The sequence below is a fragment of the Lygodium microphyllum genome, chromosome 8, assembly GCF_053477565.2.
Source record: "Lygodium microphyllum isolate KBCC chromosome 8, Lygodium_microphyllum_v1.1.10, whole genome shotgun sequence".
Lineage (NCBI taxonomy): Eukaryota > Viridiplantae > Streptophyta > Polypodiopsida > Schizaeales > Lygodiaceae > Lygodium > Lygodium microphyllum.
The window spans coordinates 130,880,508-130,894,816 of NC_141142.1; the positions used below are offsets into that span (position 1 = coordinate 130,880,508).

At 41.3% G+C, this 14,309-nt stretch overlaps 1 protein-coding gene across 1 annotated transcript in view; it reads left to right on the forward strand.

Moving 5' to 3' along the window:
• Positions 1-359: 359 nt before the first annotated feature.
• Positions 360-14,309, forward strand: part of LOC148032859 (serine/threonine-protein kinase PCRK1-like) — a 36,050-nt gene continuing 22,100 nt past the window's right edge. Inside the window, exons 1-2 of the mRNA XM_087683523.1 lie at positions 360-1,010; positions 2,513-2,776. Coding sequence (XP_087539649.1) covers positions 654-1,010; positions 2,513-2,776 — 621 coding nt within the window. The 5' untranslated portion in view covers positions 360-653. The remainder of the gene's footprint in view (positions 1,011-2,512; positions 2,777-14,309) is intronic.

Genomic DNA, 14,309 nt, shown 5'->3' on the forward strand with positions numbered 1-14,309 from the left:
CAACTCAGTCTCGACGCTTGTATCATTGAGAATCGTTTGGACATGTGTGAAGAGTCCCAAGAGCTGGGTATGGTTTCAAGAGTCATGGCATGCCAAGCATGGCTAGACCTCCTAGACAGGAGGACCCCAAAGTATGAAGTTGAAGAAGCTAGTCCATTTTTAGAGTGACTTAGGAGGGATTAATTGACTCGGCCGCCGTGGGTAATAGAATCAAACGTACCTTTGACCCAAAGAAATAGACTTGTAAGTTGTGCGTATCTGTATTAACCACACCGGATGAAGTGATGGACCCACGCGTCTTAGAAAGTAGAATGGGAGTCCAGCCTCCAGGGTGTGTCGCGTAGCCCATCGACACGAGCACCGCATGGCACATGCATCCGTGGGAATACACGTGCTGCAAATCATCTAGCAGAAACAGGTGGCGAAGAGAGAGAAATCTGTCAGCTGAGATCGAGTGAAAGAGAGAGAGAGAGATGGCCGGCAGTTCATATCGGAGAATTTGGAGAGTCAGACAGACAGACAGGTGGGAGCTCGTATCAGAGAAGATATCGCCATAGCTCTAATCTTCCTGCTTCTCTTTCTCTCCCGTGTCCTCCATGACGGCGCAGCGAAACGCAAGATTCCTACCATTTTCGATAGGATAGGGTCTGACCATGAAGTGTCTCTTCCCTCACAGGGAACGGCGCCCCGGCAAGCACAGGTTCTCATGGGGCTTCCTGTCCCTTGGGTCTCGGGAGGGAACCAGACCACCGGCTTCCGAATCCAAGCCCCGGGCTCTCTCAGACCCTGGAATTGAACCTCAAGCCCTCTCGCAAAGCTCTTCTCAAAAGCCTCCTGAGCTTCGAGCATTCTCTTTCGCAGAGCTTAAAACCGCAACGAAGAACTTTTCCCGGGCGAACTTGCTTGGAGAGGGAGGCTTCGGTTGTGTGTACAAAGGATTTATCAAGCAGCAGAACAGCGAGTCCTTGAAGGAAGTCGCCATTAAACAGTTGAATCGGAAAGGCCAGCAGGTTCCGTTTAATAAATTCTGATTATCATGAGCTAAGTAGTATAATTGTATACGAAGGAAGTTGCCAATAAGCAGTTGGATCGGCAAGGCTGACAGGTTCCGATTTGTATTGACATGACTCTTATGACCTAACTTGCGTGATTTGATAGAATTTTCCACAAGGTCTTAATTAGATGGTGGATTGGTATAGACAAACATGATGCTTTGTAGACATTCCGATAGATTATCCGAGTGTCGTTTGGCATTGGAATCCTATCAAGTAAAGACTGCCTGGATGTTTTGTAGACATTCTGATAGATTATCTGAGTGTCGTTTGGCAGCGGAATGCTATCAAGTAAAGAGTGCCTATATCAGAAAAGGCTGTTTGAATTAAAATTGGTCTTTTTAACTAGTCAAAGTTGAACGTATCATGTATATTGTCTAGAATTGTCAAGAAGCCAATTGATCGTTTCTCTTTGGCCAAATTGTAGTATCTTTCTGAGTGAATTCCATGATTGATGTTTGAGTTCAAGCAACAGCTCAAGCTTCAAAGTGTATGTGAGTTCGACCAAAAACTTAAGGTGATATATTACAACTCTGAGGTTTATCACTTATGGCCTGTGAGCATAGCTAGTGTCCTTCGATTGTGGATGATGGAAGTGACACAAGCTGGAATTTGTGATAGTAGATGCCATGATTTTTCCTTATCAAGCTTTCCGTTTTTGGACGTGCTTCATAGCTTGTAAGCAACTTTGTCAACCATAGCACAGATGGACCCAAGCGCAAGGGGTCTCCTTGCTTTAGGATAACAGACACTTTTTTCTCTCTCTTCCAATTTTGCATAAAATTTGCAGTGTATAGACACAGTTGGTCCAAAGCTGGGCAAAACGAGTCTGAAACGTGAGCTTTTGTAATATGCCAGAAATGGTCAAAACTTTGCAACAACACATTGCAGCAGAAGCTTCTAACTATGAATTGGAGCTGTTCACACTTCCAGTTTATAACCAAAATAGTGCCTAAAATATATCCCTTACATTCTTTAAAGCTAGATGATTTGGTAAGGCATTTAATAGTGTGAAGCTTGTCTCTGCTACTCAAGATTTACTACTGCACAAAGTGCTTAAGAGATGCTTTATTTACGAGGGATCTGACTTTCAGTCAGTCATCACCTGCTCATGCTTTTGGTTCCTTGTTACAGGAGCTGTTCGTGCTATACTTTTAGTACAGCATTATAGGTCCTGTTCATCAAGAATGGCCCATGAATTATTTGCCACTAAATAATGATTAATAGCCACATCTGTAACCTATGTTTATTGGACCATGATTTTGGCAGTTAAGTTTGGATCTGTTTTGGCAGAGTTAAAGTTTGTATTGATGTAATGGTGTTCACAGTGTGGACCTGGGTTCAGTCATGATAAATGGGTGAATTGTCGAAATATTTTTAAATTGTTTGTATTATTCAATGTTTATTACCTTGTTGGTGGTTGGGTTTTCCAACCTACTGTTTTCTTCTCTCTTAAGCAGGGACACAAAGAATGGCTGGCTGAAGTCCGCTTCCTTGGACTGGTAGAGCACCAGCATTTGGTGAAGTTGGTGGGCTATTGTGCTGAAGATGATGAAAGGGGTATACAAAGATTGCTTGTATATGAGTTTATGGCTAACAAAAGCTTGGAGGAACACCTATTTCAAAAAGGACCATTGAGTCTCACTTGGGAAAAGAGGTTGCATATCTTGCTGGGTGCTGCTTGTGGTTTGGCCTATCTGCATGAGGAGATGAATGGCATTCAGGTATGTGTAGGCATTGAGAGAGAGAGAGAGAGAGAGAGAGAGAGAGAGAGAGGGAGAGGGGGGGGGGGGGGCGCAGGGAGGGAGAGGGAGAATGAAATGAAATAATTTATTATCATTTGTAGAAGGTCAAAATGACCTATGAGACCATAAGCTACTAGCATCTATAGAGCGATGCAGCTGTCAGGAAGAGAAATAGTAAGTAAGAGCTTAACCCTGAAAGGAAATCCTAATTGATGCGATGAAGGTACTAGATTCCAAGAGGTTGGGTTACAAAATATGATATGGGTATCCAGAATGCTAAACATTGTAGTAATATACAAAGCTGAAAATACGTGGGTCGGGCCCAAGGATATGATGAAGATACATGTCATTTTAGGAAAGTCTTCATTGGTCACTATTGCATAACCTCAATCTTGTTCCATGTGGAGAAGGATCTTGGTACATCCTTGGACATCTGGATAGGTGCCAATAGCATTGGTTATAATGGTCACAAAGTGACCTATGTTGAGCTAAAAATTCATTCCATTGATTAGCTCTTTAAAACAGCCCCAAAACAAGTTTTAGTAAACAGGAGTGGTTCTAAAGAGTTTTTAAATCCCACATACAAAACCCTAATTTGGGAGGATCCTTTTGCATCTATAAATAGACAGGTTGCCCACCATTCAGCCCAATCCTTGTATTGCAGGTTTTGGCCATTAGCCCTCTTTCACAAGTTGCCCTGTTCCAAACGACTGTTGCTACGTGGTCTATAGTTGTCACCTAGCCTCGCACTACTATTGGTGATTAGCTGCTGTCATCTAGAGGTTACATAGTTATGTTTACTAGTTTTAGACCTAGAGACTACGACATTCTGGTTTTGAGTCTATTGTCCTTCCATTTCCAGCATTGGCCCGATTTGCCCTTGCATCTACATCAGGTTGTTTTTGTGTTTTTAGTGTTTTTCTTCGTTAGCATCTACTCTTCGGCTAGTGGTTACTGCACTCTGGATTGGTCTTTGGTAGATGACACACATTGACATCTCCCTTAGCCCGCTTTCACGAGAGCCTGGATAGCTCTATCCTTGAGCATTTTGTACATTCTCTCCTTCATTTACAACATTCATTCACTTTAGAGTTCTCTTCTTTTTCTTTTTGTGTTTGTGTTTTTGGATTTTGCATTTTGCATTTTGTATTTACATTTATTGCATTACTCTTTGAGTTATTGTATTTTTGTCGTGTTTATACATTTTGTGTTTTCTTTGTGCAAACCCTAACATATCTTTGCAACCTAGTATACTCGCACTAGGGGCACTTTGGGGTTAGGATAGTTGAGTCATGTTTATAAAACTCAAGACTCTATTGTGCACGTCATTATGTGATCACCACTCTTGAACTCTTTGTTCGTAGGCTGATGTGTCTGTACATTGGGACAATGTGGATTGTTGGTATGGGACACTAGCTCTTGGGATGTGGTTGTTGTTGAGATATCGAGCTCCACTCGTGATACGCCAGGGTGACCGTTGTGTATTTATGTCACCGACTTGTCAGTTGCAGACGCGGTTGGTACACCGCCCATGAATAATAGCTACATGATAGCTATCCTTATCTACTCTAGTTCGTGGCTCAGTTAGTATGCCACCTTAGTTAGTTGAGTTTGGTTTGAGACCCATATATAGGGTTCTTCTATTTCTTTGTACTAGAGTTCTTTTTGGCTTACACAACTAAGAAGAGAGGAAAACTGTTTTCAGCCTCCACCCTTGTGTGTATTCCCCCATTGTGCAAGCAAGAAAGCTACAAGTGAGACTCCTTCCTTCTCTCCCACAATCTTGACATGGTATCAGAGCCTTGTTCGTGGTAAGGAGCTCAAGAAAGCAAGCCAAGCTCGCGGTGTCCTGGTAAGAGGAGCAGTGTTGCTTTCATTTTCTGTTTTGGGGGCAAATCTCTGCAGGTAGCGCAGCCGGAAAGTGCAGGAGTGTATTGTCTCAGGTTGAGACGCCCTTCGCGGTGAAGCAAGAGGGCAGTATATGATGCGGGAAAGGGCTTTAGCCCTTGGCGACCTTTTTTTTTGATTTGAGGCCATTTCGGGGCTTGTTTTGGAGGCGGAAGTTTTCTGCACGCACTCAGGAAAAGGCCCCGAAATATGCTGTGCAGCCACTGTTCTATAGGTCGGTGAAAAGTTACTGTAGAAATTGCATCGTATGCTTGTGCGCAGAGACATTGGGAGTTACAGAATCATCCCTGTTGCCTGTTGATGCAAAATCGTCACTAGGAAGTGACTGTGTGGTCAAATACCACTTTCGTCAGTTTTGCAGATTTGCCTTTGTGAGGCTGAAGCTGTGTTCTTTGCAGTAACAGAATTTTTTACAGTGTTCTGTAATGGCGTCTGATTCTCTCTCACAGATTGTCACTGAAAAGCTTGACAAGAACAACTTCCAAGCATGGAAGTTTAGAATGACGAATTTCCTTATGGGAAAAGGATATTGGGAATTTATTGCAGGAAATGAAGAAGAACTAGTTCTTCTTGATGTTCCCAATCAACAGCAAATGCAGGCATTTAAAGCATGGCATGAGAGCCAAGAAAGTTATGTACTGGCTGTCTATCAGCATTTCAGACTCTATGATTGTGCATATTCAAGATGCAAGTACGTTAAAGGAGGCATGGGATACTTTGTAAAAAATGTATAGCACAAATACGCAAGCCAGGAAAATGCAGCTCAAGCAAGAGTTGCACAATGTGCAAAGAGAAAGTATGAGCATCAATGACTATCACATGAAGATGAAGAAGATTGCAGATGCACTTGCTTCCATTGGGTCGCCAGTGGAAGATGATGATTTAGTCTCAGTGACCTTGAATGGTCTAGGAAAGGATTATGCACAGTTCCGAACATCCATTTCCGTCCGTGAAAGATTTCCTGATTTTGAGGAGTTGATTGCTCTTCTAATTTCTGAGGAGCAGAGAAATGGTGGTGCATCTTCTTCAGGAGGAACTTCAAAAGAAGCTGTCTTCTACTCAAATGCTGGAAGAGGTAGAGGCAAAGGTAGAGGAGACCGATATGGAGGCCGTGGTAGAAATCAGAATATGCAGCAAACTCAAGAAAACCAGTCCTATGGAGGAGGACGTGGTAACTCTAGAGGCAGGGGGAGCCAAAGAGATCGTGGTGGATGGCAAAGAGGCCAAAATGCAAACAGTAATGTTGAATGCTACTACTGTGGTAAAATGGGTCATATGGCTAAAGACTGCTATAAAAAGCAGAATGACATCATGAATGGAAAACTGCAACAAGGAAATTATGCATCTTCTAGTAGACAGGGTGATGACAGAAATGAGCATTTGTTTATGGTGCAGCACATGAACAATTCTGTGACAAGTGCAGAAGAAAGCAACGATGTGTGGTATGTTGACTCAGGTGCATCAAACCACATGACAGGTCATGCAAAATGGATGGAGGATGCAAGGAAAATGGAAAAACCAGGATTTGTGGAGACTGGTGATGATACTGCACATCCTATTGTGCAGATTGGAAAAATTCCTTTGTCTATGCAGGATGGGAAAAAGAAATACCAGTCCGATGTATTTCATGTCCCGAATATCACCAAGAATCTGGTTTTTGTTGGTCAAATGGTTGAGCAGGGCTTGCAGGTCAGATTTAATCCTCATGGATGCTTTGTTGAGGATATGAAAAATAAAGGTCGCTTGATAGTAAAAGGAAAGAAGAAGGACAGAATGTTTACATTGGATGCAGACATGCCTGAATTGAGTGCAGCAATGTTTGCACATGGGATCGGTGTAGTTGCAGATATTGATATCTGGCATAAACGCATTGGTCATGTTAATGTACAGTGACTTAAATCAATGCAGGCCCAAAACATTGTTGCAGGATTGCCTAAATTCAAGGTTGCAGAAATGCATAAGGTATGTGAAGCCTGTCAGTTTGGAAAACAGGCAAGGAAACCATTTCCTAGACATGTTCAAGAGAGTAAGAAGCCATTGGAATTAATCCACTCTGATGTGTGGACTACTAAAGCTGCATCTCTTGAAGGCTATCATTATTTTGTCACTTTTATCGATGACTATAGCAGAAAAGTTTGGGTGTATTTTATGAAAAAGAAAAGTGAAGTTTTTGGGCATTTCAAACCTCTTAAAGCTATGGTTGAAAAAGAAACAGGTCTGCAGATAAAATGCCTAAGGTCAGATAGAGGGGGAGAGTACCTCTCAAATGAGTTTGTAAGGTTTCTGCAGGAGCATGGCATAAAGCAGCAATATTCATGCAGTCATACCCCACAACAAAATGGAATTGCAGAAAGAAAAAACAGGCATATTGGAGAGGTATCTCGTTCCATGCTCAACGAAAAAGACTTGCCAGATTTTTATTGGGCTGAGGCAGTTGCTACAGCAGTCCACATAATGAACAGGACTCCCACTGCAGCAATACATGGCATGACTCCAGAGGAGAGGTATACTGGTAGGAAACCAGATATTTCTCATTTGAAAAATTTTGGCTGCATTGCCTATGTTCATGTGCCAGATGAGTTGAGATCCAAGTTGGATCCAAAAGCTGAGAAGTACATCTTTATTGGTTACTCTCTGCAGCAAAAAGGGTATAGATGCTATAACCCTTCTACTCGTAAGTTTACAGTAAGCAGAGATGTTGTTTTTGATGAGATGAGTAGCTGGTATAAACCAGTAAATGTGATTGATGATGTAGATGGACAAAATGGTAATGCTGCACAGAATTCACAGCAGCAGTCACAAAATATTAGTGGACCTGGAGCGTCCTCTAGCAGTGGTTCACATTCTTCGCCATGGACAGGTAGATTGAGATCAGGAGAATCTTCTCAAAACAATGCAGATAGTGGTATGCAGGTATCACGAAAAGGAAAAGAGAAGGTTGATCAACCCATGTTTGATGTGAATGCAGGTCACTCTTATGTGGATGGTGAATCCAGTGGCTCAGAACAGAGCATTGATGATGAGTTGGGTATTCCTTCTATTGTTACACCTGGAGTAAGGAAGACCAGGGATGTTTTGAGAGCACCTAGGAGTGAACCTACTTTGCGCAGGTCTACGAGAGCTAGGTATCCTGTGGATAGACTGAAATATGATGGATTTACAACCATTCACTATGCATATATGGTTAAAGTGATACAGGAACCATAACCCACTTCTTTTGAGGAAGCCATGGGAAAAGAAAAATGGGAGAAAGCCATGGATGAAGAAATGGATGCCTTGGAAGCAAATGCTACATGGGAATTGGTACCTTTGCCTAAAGGTAAAAATGCAATTGGCTGTAAGTGGGTTTATAAGGTGAAGCACAATGCAGATGGTTCTGTGAACAGATACAAGGCAAGATTAGTAGTCAAGGGGTATGCACAAACATATGTGGAGCCCCGAGAGGAACACCAAGGAAAAGGGAATTCTCTTGCAAGAAAATCTATCTTGTAACATCAACAAGCTTGTTTATCATGTTTCATATGATCACAATGAAGAAAAGAACACCAGGCACAACAAATCTTCATGCAGCATCATGTAGATCTCCCACGGTTTTTTAATAGAATCAACCATATTCTTCAATATCTTCACAAAATCCATCAATGGAACAAAGAAAGCAAAAGAATACACCATCTTTGAATGGAAATACATCACATAGTATTCAACTTCAATATCTTCATAGTCTTTTCTCTCAATCTCTCATATACAATCACTCTGTTTGAGTAGAATTGGCTATCTCTGACTCTCTCTATCTCACTCCATCAATAATACATCATATCCTCACTACAATCTCTCAAAAATTACACTCAATAATCACTCTTAGGTCGTGGATGCCCCTCCCAAGAGGTATGTCTGATATGAAGGGTCACCAGAGCCACTACAGTGTCTCTTCATAGCTCACTACTGTCACTTCACTCTAGTCTTCTCTTGAGTCTTCAGCAGCTACTTCTTTCACTTCTTTCAGCTCTTTTGCACTTGTATTCACCTCTTTCCAAGGCTAGAAAACTTTCCCAAAGTCACACATACATTCCACAGAACACTTACAGAAGCATACAGAACAGTCTACAGAACAGTACCAGAACAGCTACAGTACAGAACAGAATAGAGACAGAACAGAAGCAGAAGCTCTACAGAAGACCTACAGAAGGTTACAGAAGGTCATCAAAACCTTATAACTCACTCTCAAATCATTCCAAACTCTCACAAACCATTCAATAAACTTTCACAATATCTCATTCTTCATCAATCAATACTTCATCCCTCCTTACAGAAGACAATCAGAACAAAATAGACCAAAACAGAACAAAACAGAAGGTATACAGAACCATTCAGAACCTATCAGAACATCACAGAACCATCAACAAACATCATGAACTTCCAAAACACAATCAATATCATCCAAAACACTCTCAATCCACTTCTAAATCAACCAATCATCCCATAAAATCAACCATTCAGCTCTTAAAAACAACAAAAATCAGCAAAAAAACAAGTCATTTCAACACTCAACATATCCCCACACTTAATAAGGAAGCGTCCTCGCGACCCAGGAAAAAGGGAATACAAGTTCAGGAAAAAGCTCAACTTTGATCTTCAATATCTTTTCACAAAGAATCCATCCAACACGACTCCAACTTATAACCTGTTTCTGATATAAAAATACAAAGAAAGGAAAACCCTTTTGAAATTAACACCTCTTATCAAACTAAAAATCATCAATTTGTAAAGGATATAAGAGTTTGCTTCTTCTTCCTCTGCATCTTCTTCAACTCTCCAACCACGACCCCATCTTTACAAATCTCCAAAACATAGCTCGTACACAAAATCCAATAGGAAACCACCACGTTCGTTTGACATAAAGGAACTTACAACACAAACACTAATACACAACACAACCATCTGAATGACTTCTTCAAAAAGAAAGTTTTTCATTAAAAGCTTCCACCATACATTGGAAAGGTATCAATGAAGATGATCCCTCTTAAAAGATTGATGTTATCGGAATCGATCCATAGATAAGGATTCATCTACAAAGTTTTTAGGAGGATTTTGGAAAAATTGGAGACAGCACATCCTTTCCAACAGGACCAAGTATCTGCTAGGCAAACAGAGAGCATGAAAATACAGTATCTCCAGCTGTTGGAAATCAATGTTTACATTGACATTCATGCACAACTTTGGAATAGGCTTTGAATCAGTATGAGAGTGCCTATGCATATACGCCAGATACCAAGCAAAGTGAGCAGTTAATCTCACTGAGGGATCTGCAGACTGTGAATATTGCTGGGCAAAATGAACATAGTTTTGATAAGCTTGACTAGAAGCTGCCCATTCTCCTGGAATTACTGGCCAATTAATCTGTGGTCCTGTAAGGCAATCATCCGAACTCCATCCCCTTCTTCTGGAAATCTGAGTATCAAAACCGTCACAGTCACTAACCAACTGAGGTGGTTGAGATATGGAAGTGTTAGGAGAGGGTAGTGGAATAAGAGAAAGTGGATGTAGGGAAGGATAGGAAAAATCATAAAAGGAAGAAAAGGTTAAAGAAGGAGTGGCAGAAATTTGTAAGGAATCACTAAGGAACGGTGTTAACTGATAAATAAGAAATGTGGAGGGTACATTAATGAGGGGTGAAGGACAGGGTGGAGAAGGGGAAAATACCCTATCCTCAATAAAGGAACAGTAAGTGAAAATAGGAATTTGAGGGAAATTTGAAGGTTGGAAAAGAAGGGGTAAAATTATTGTGGAATTAGTTTGACAAAGGGAAAAATATATAGCATAGCGGTGAGCCAATTGTTGGTAATAGAGGAGGGTAGGAACAGAAGGTCCTAAGAGAGATCGTCTATGATAGGCATCAAAGAAGGTAGCATCAAATGGATTATGTTTGGAAAGATAGGTTAAGAGATCCATCCTCAGTTGGTTAGTACTCTGGGCAAAGGTAGGAGCTGTGTTTTGTCTTTGATTGAGGACCACCGAATCAATCATGGGATGCCACGAATTATCCTGACAATCAGCTACTTTGGAGGAATAACTTTGAAACATATCAGCTATGCGCAGCTCCAAATGATTGACATATAAAACAGCCTGTAAGACCACATCCCCCACATACCATGCCATATCTACCTCATCTGGGATTAACAAATCTCCTCGTAGATACATGTATGACATCAACATGGTATCTGGCGTGACAGAATCTTCAAAGACCATTCTAACTACCTCTGTCAACAACTCAGCAGACCAAGTCCCACTCCAGCCATCCTCTGGAAAAGGTAAATCCATCGTGGAAAGCTTCATATAGAAGACCAACTTCTGTAAGTGGTAGTGGACAAAGAAAGAATGGTCTGGTAGGACAAAGTCCTGAAACTGTTCAAAGGTAGACCATAACAAGTCCATTCTGGACTGCAATCTTTCCACTTTGTCTTGGAATAGAGGGCACAAAGTAGCCTGTCTCTGTAGGGCAGCCAAATCCTACTGTGAAAGAGAAGGAATTAATGGAACAGGAGGGCTTGGAGGAACAGAGCGGGACTTTGCAAGGTGATCTTGCAACTGCTGGATTTGGGAGGCTTGGTTGGCCACTGTGTCATTAGCCATCTGTAAAGCTGAAAGCTTGTCATCTAAGATAGCTTGGAATTCTTTCACTTCGCTGGACATCCGCTCCTTCTCTGCTGAAAGGCTAGTAACCTGTGACTAGAATCGAGTTGGCCCTTGCGAACAACTTGATGAACGTTTTAGAATCTTATTGGGGTTCTCTAAATAATTTGAAGGAGAGACAGGGGGAACGGAAGTCATTCTTTCTTTCTTTCAGCCTGACGGAGCAATGCCGCGTGGAGGTAGAAGGCCCACGGGTCGTGACCGATAGCGTACTATAAGTACCGTGAGGGAAAGGTGAAAAGACCCCGTCATATACCGGGAGTGCAATAGAAAACTTAAAATTCGATGCAAACCATCAGTGCCTCGAATAACTGGGTCTTCAATGAAGAAATCTCATCGCTTTGAGTGGCAACCAGTTGGGTTTGTTGTTCCATTTGCTTAAATAGATCTGCTAGGGTATCCTTAGCAGAAGCTAACTCAGATGTTGCCTTATGCAACTGGTCTTTGGACTGCATGAGCTCCTCATAGAAAGATGCGTACAGCTGTTGAACACAAGCTGTCACTGACAACTCAATGGAACTTTGAATATCCTTGCAGAGGAAAGGAATGGCATCTCCTGAAACGAGACTGTTCAGGGAGGGAACTGAGATCTCCAAAGATCCTTCTCGATGTGCTCTGAACAGGTTATTGTAAGTGAGATACCCAGGGAGTTCACTGCCAGAAGTAGCAGGGATAGGCACTGAGGGAAGTACAGCAGGGGCTTTATCCGCTACCCTCTTCAAGCGTTTGCGCTGTATGACCAGGGAAGGCGGAGAATCATCATCCTCAATGTCAATAGGGGCTGACTCTTCTGAAGGTGGAGGAGGAGGTACTGGATCTGATGGAGGAGGTGGAGGCACAGTCTTCTGTAAACTTGAATAGGTCAAGAAGGCAGACAAATATGATCCGTAGGTAACATTGGTAACATTACCCCTCGTGACTTTAACAAAATGCTGATCCATTTTAGTAAGGAGGTATGTGCTCCAATCAATAGCAACGCCTTTCAGCACCATCCTGGAAGCTGTGAAAAGCTCTTTGGACAAATAGTGGGATGGCGTTTTGGCAGGCATAAACCTGTCCTGAAGGAACTGACACATCGTCTTCCGTATGGGATCAGTAATCATAGAAAACGAAACTCTTGAAGAGTTTATCACCTTCTTAACATCAAGGACTTTCCTTGTCTGCTTCTGCAACAGCTTGAGAATCTCTTCATTAGAAAAGAGCTGACGAGTGGTCACAAAAGGTTCTCCTTTGGAGGGTAAAGATAGAGCCTTCCCTAAGCCTCGAGATGTCAATGTCATAGACATTCCTTGGACTACGCCTGTCTTCTTGCTGTAAGAGGCCAGGAACGCATCACATAAGGACGGATCCTCTGGAAGTAATGGAAAAGGAGTGGCCACAAAAGCAGCAAGTCCTGCCTTCGTGAGGGGCTCAAAAGTAAGTAGGGACGAGTAATCCCTACTAACTAATGGGACGTACTGGATAGGGGGAGGAGCATGAGAAGGCGCCATTCAGATGGTGACACACACACCACAAACATAGACAATCAAGGAGAATGCCTGCAAAGCAACTGACAAAAACCAAGGATAAGAGAATAACCAAATAAGACGTGACACGACCTACTAACCCCAAGCAAACCACATCCTAGAAAAAATTTGACATGACCTTCAGACAAATGCGACCGAAAGCTTCATGCAATGCATCAGACAAACACCCTGAACCCCGTATCAGGCAATAAAAGAAAAAACTGCATACCGTACCCGTAACCGTAATAAAGACATGAAACCAAAACCATACCATATCCGATACATATCAATACGACATCTGGAATAGAACCAAGACTGGACCATGGAAAATAACACGAATGACTGCGCATACCCATCCCACGAAACGCTTCATTAAAAAGGGAATTAAGTGCAGTGAGGGGGGAATTAATTTAATGAAGGGTTGATTTTAATCAATTATTAAAAATGGGTGAAGTTTTATTAGGTGATAAACCTTAGCAAGAAAACGGCGGTTCCTTATTAGGTATTTAATTACCAATTATTAGGTTAAAACGGTGCCGAACTTCGATTCCCGACTGGGTCTCTAAATGCAATTCATTGATTATAATTTAAGGTGATGTGGAGCGCTTTTTTGCCAGCGCGTGCTCATGTGACAGCTGGTTTATTTTAATTAAAAAAAAATTTAAAGTGCCTCTTTAGCGCACGTAGCGCGTGCTAAGTGAAGGGCTGGTTGATTTTTAATTAAAAAGTATGTGTGTTTAGCGCGAATGCGCGTGGAAACGGTGGGTGAATTAAAGGGTTCATTTTAACAATTAATTTGTGATTAAGAGGGAAAATAAAAAATAAATAAAGCACATAAAATAAATACCTGGAAGGGGTGTGTATGTAATGCAGGAATGCGCACGGAAGAGTTCCAGTAAAGGAAAAGTAAAGAGCACTGATGAAACAACAATGACAATACCTTAGCAGATGTGTTGATTTGATTTGTGTTGGGTTTTTATTTTTATTTATTTTTTTATTTTTAGTTGTGATTATTTATGGTTGAATAAATGAAAAATGATAAAGGGAGGTGAGGGAAATTTTTTAGAATGTTTAAGATTTTTTTTGAATTTTTTACAATTTTTTAAATGAATTTTCTACATTTATGGGCAATTTAGGGGTAAATTTAGGAAATGTAGAATTTTCAGAAATTATAGGGTAGGCAATTTCCAGCAGACAAATTCCCAAAAATTGACAAAAAGCAAAAGGAATTTTTAGAAATTTTTCTGAAATTTTTTAATGGAAAAATTAAGGTAGTGATTAATTAAGTCACCTAAATCACATTAATCAGATAAGTCAGTTAGGCATAAGTCAATTAAGTCTGGTTAGTGGGATAAGTCTGGTTAGTCTACCTAAAGCAAGTTAGGTTAGTCTAAGTTGCTTAGGTTAGT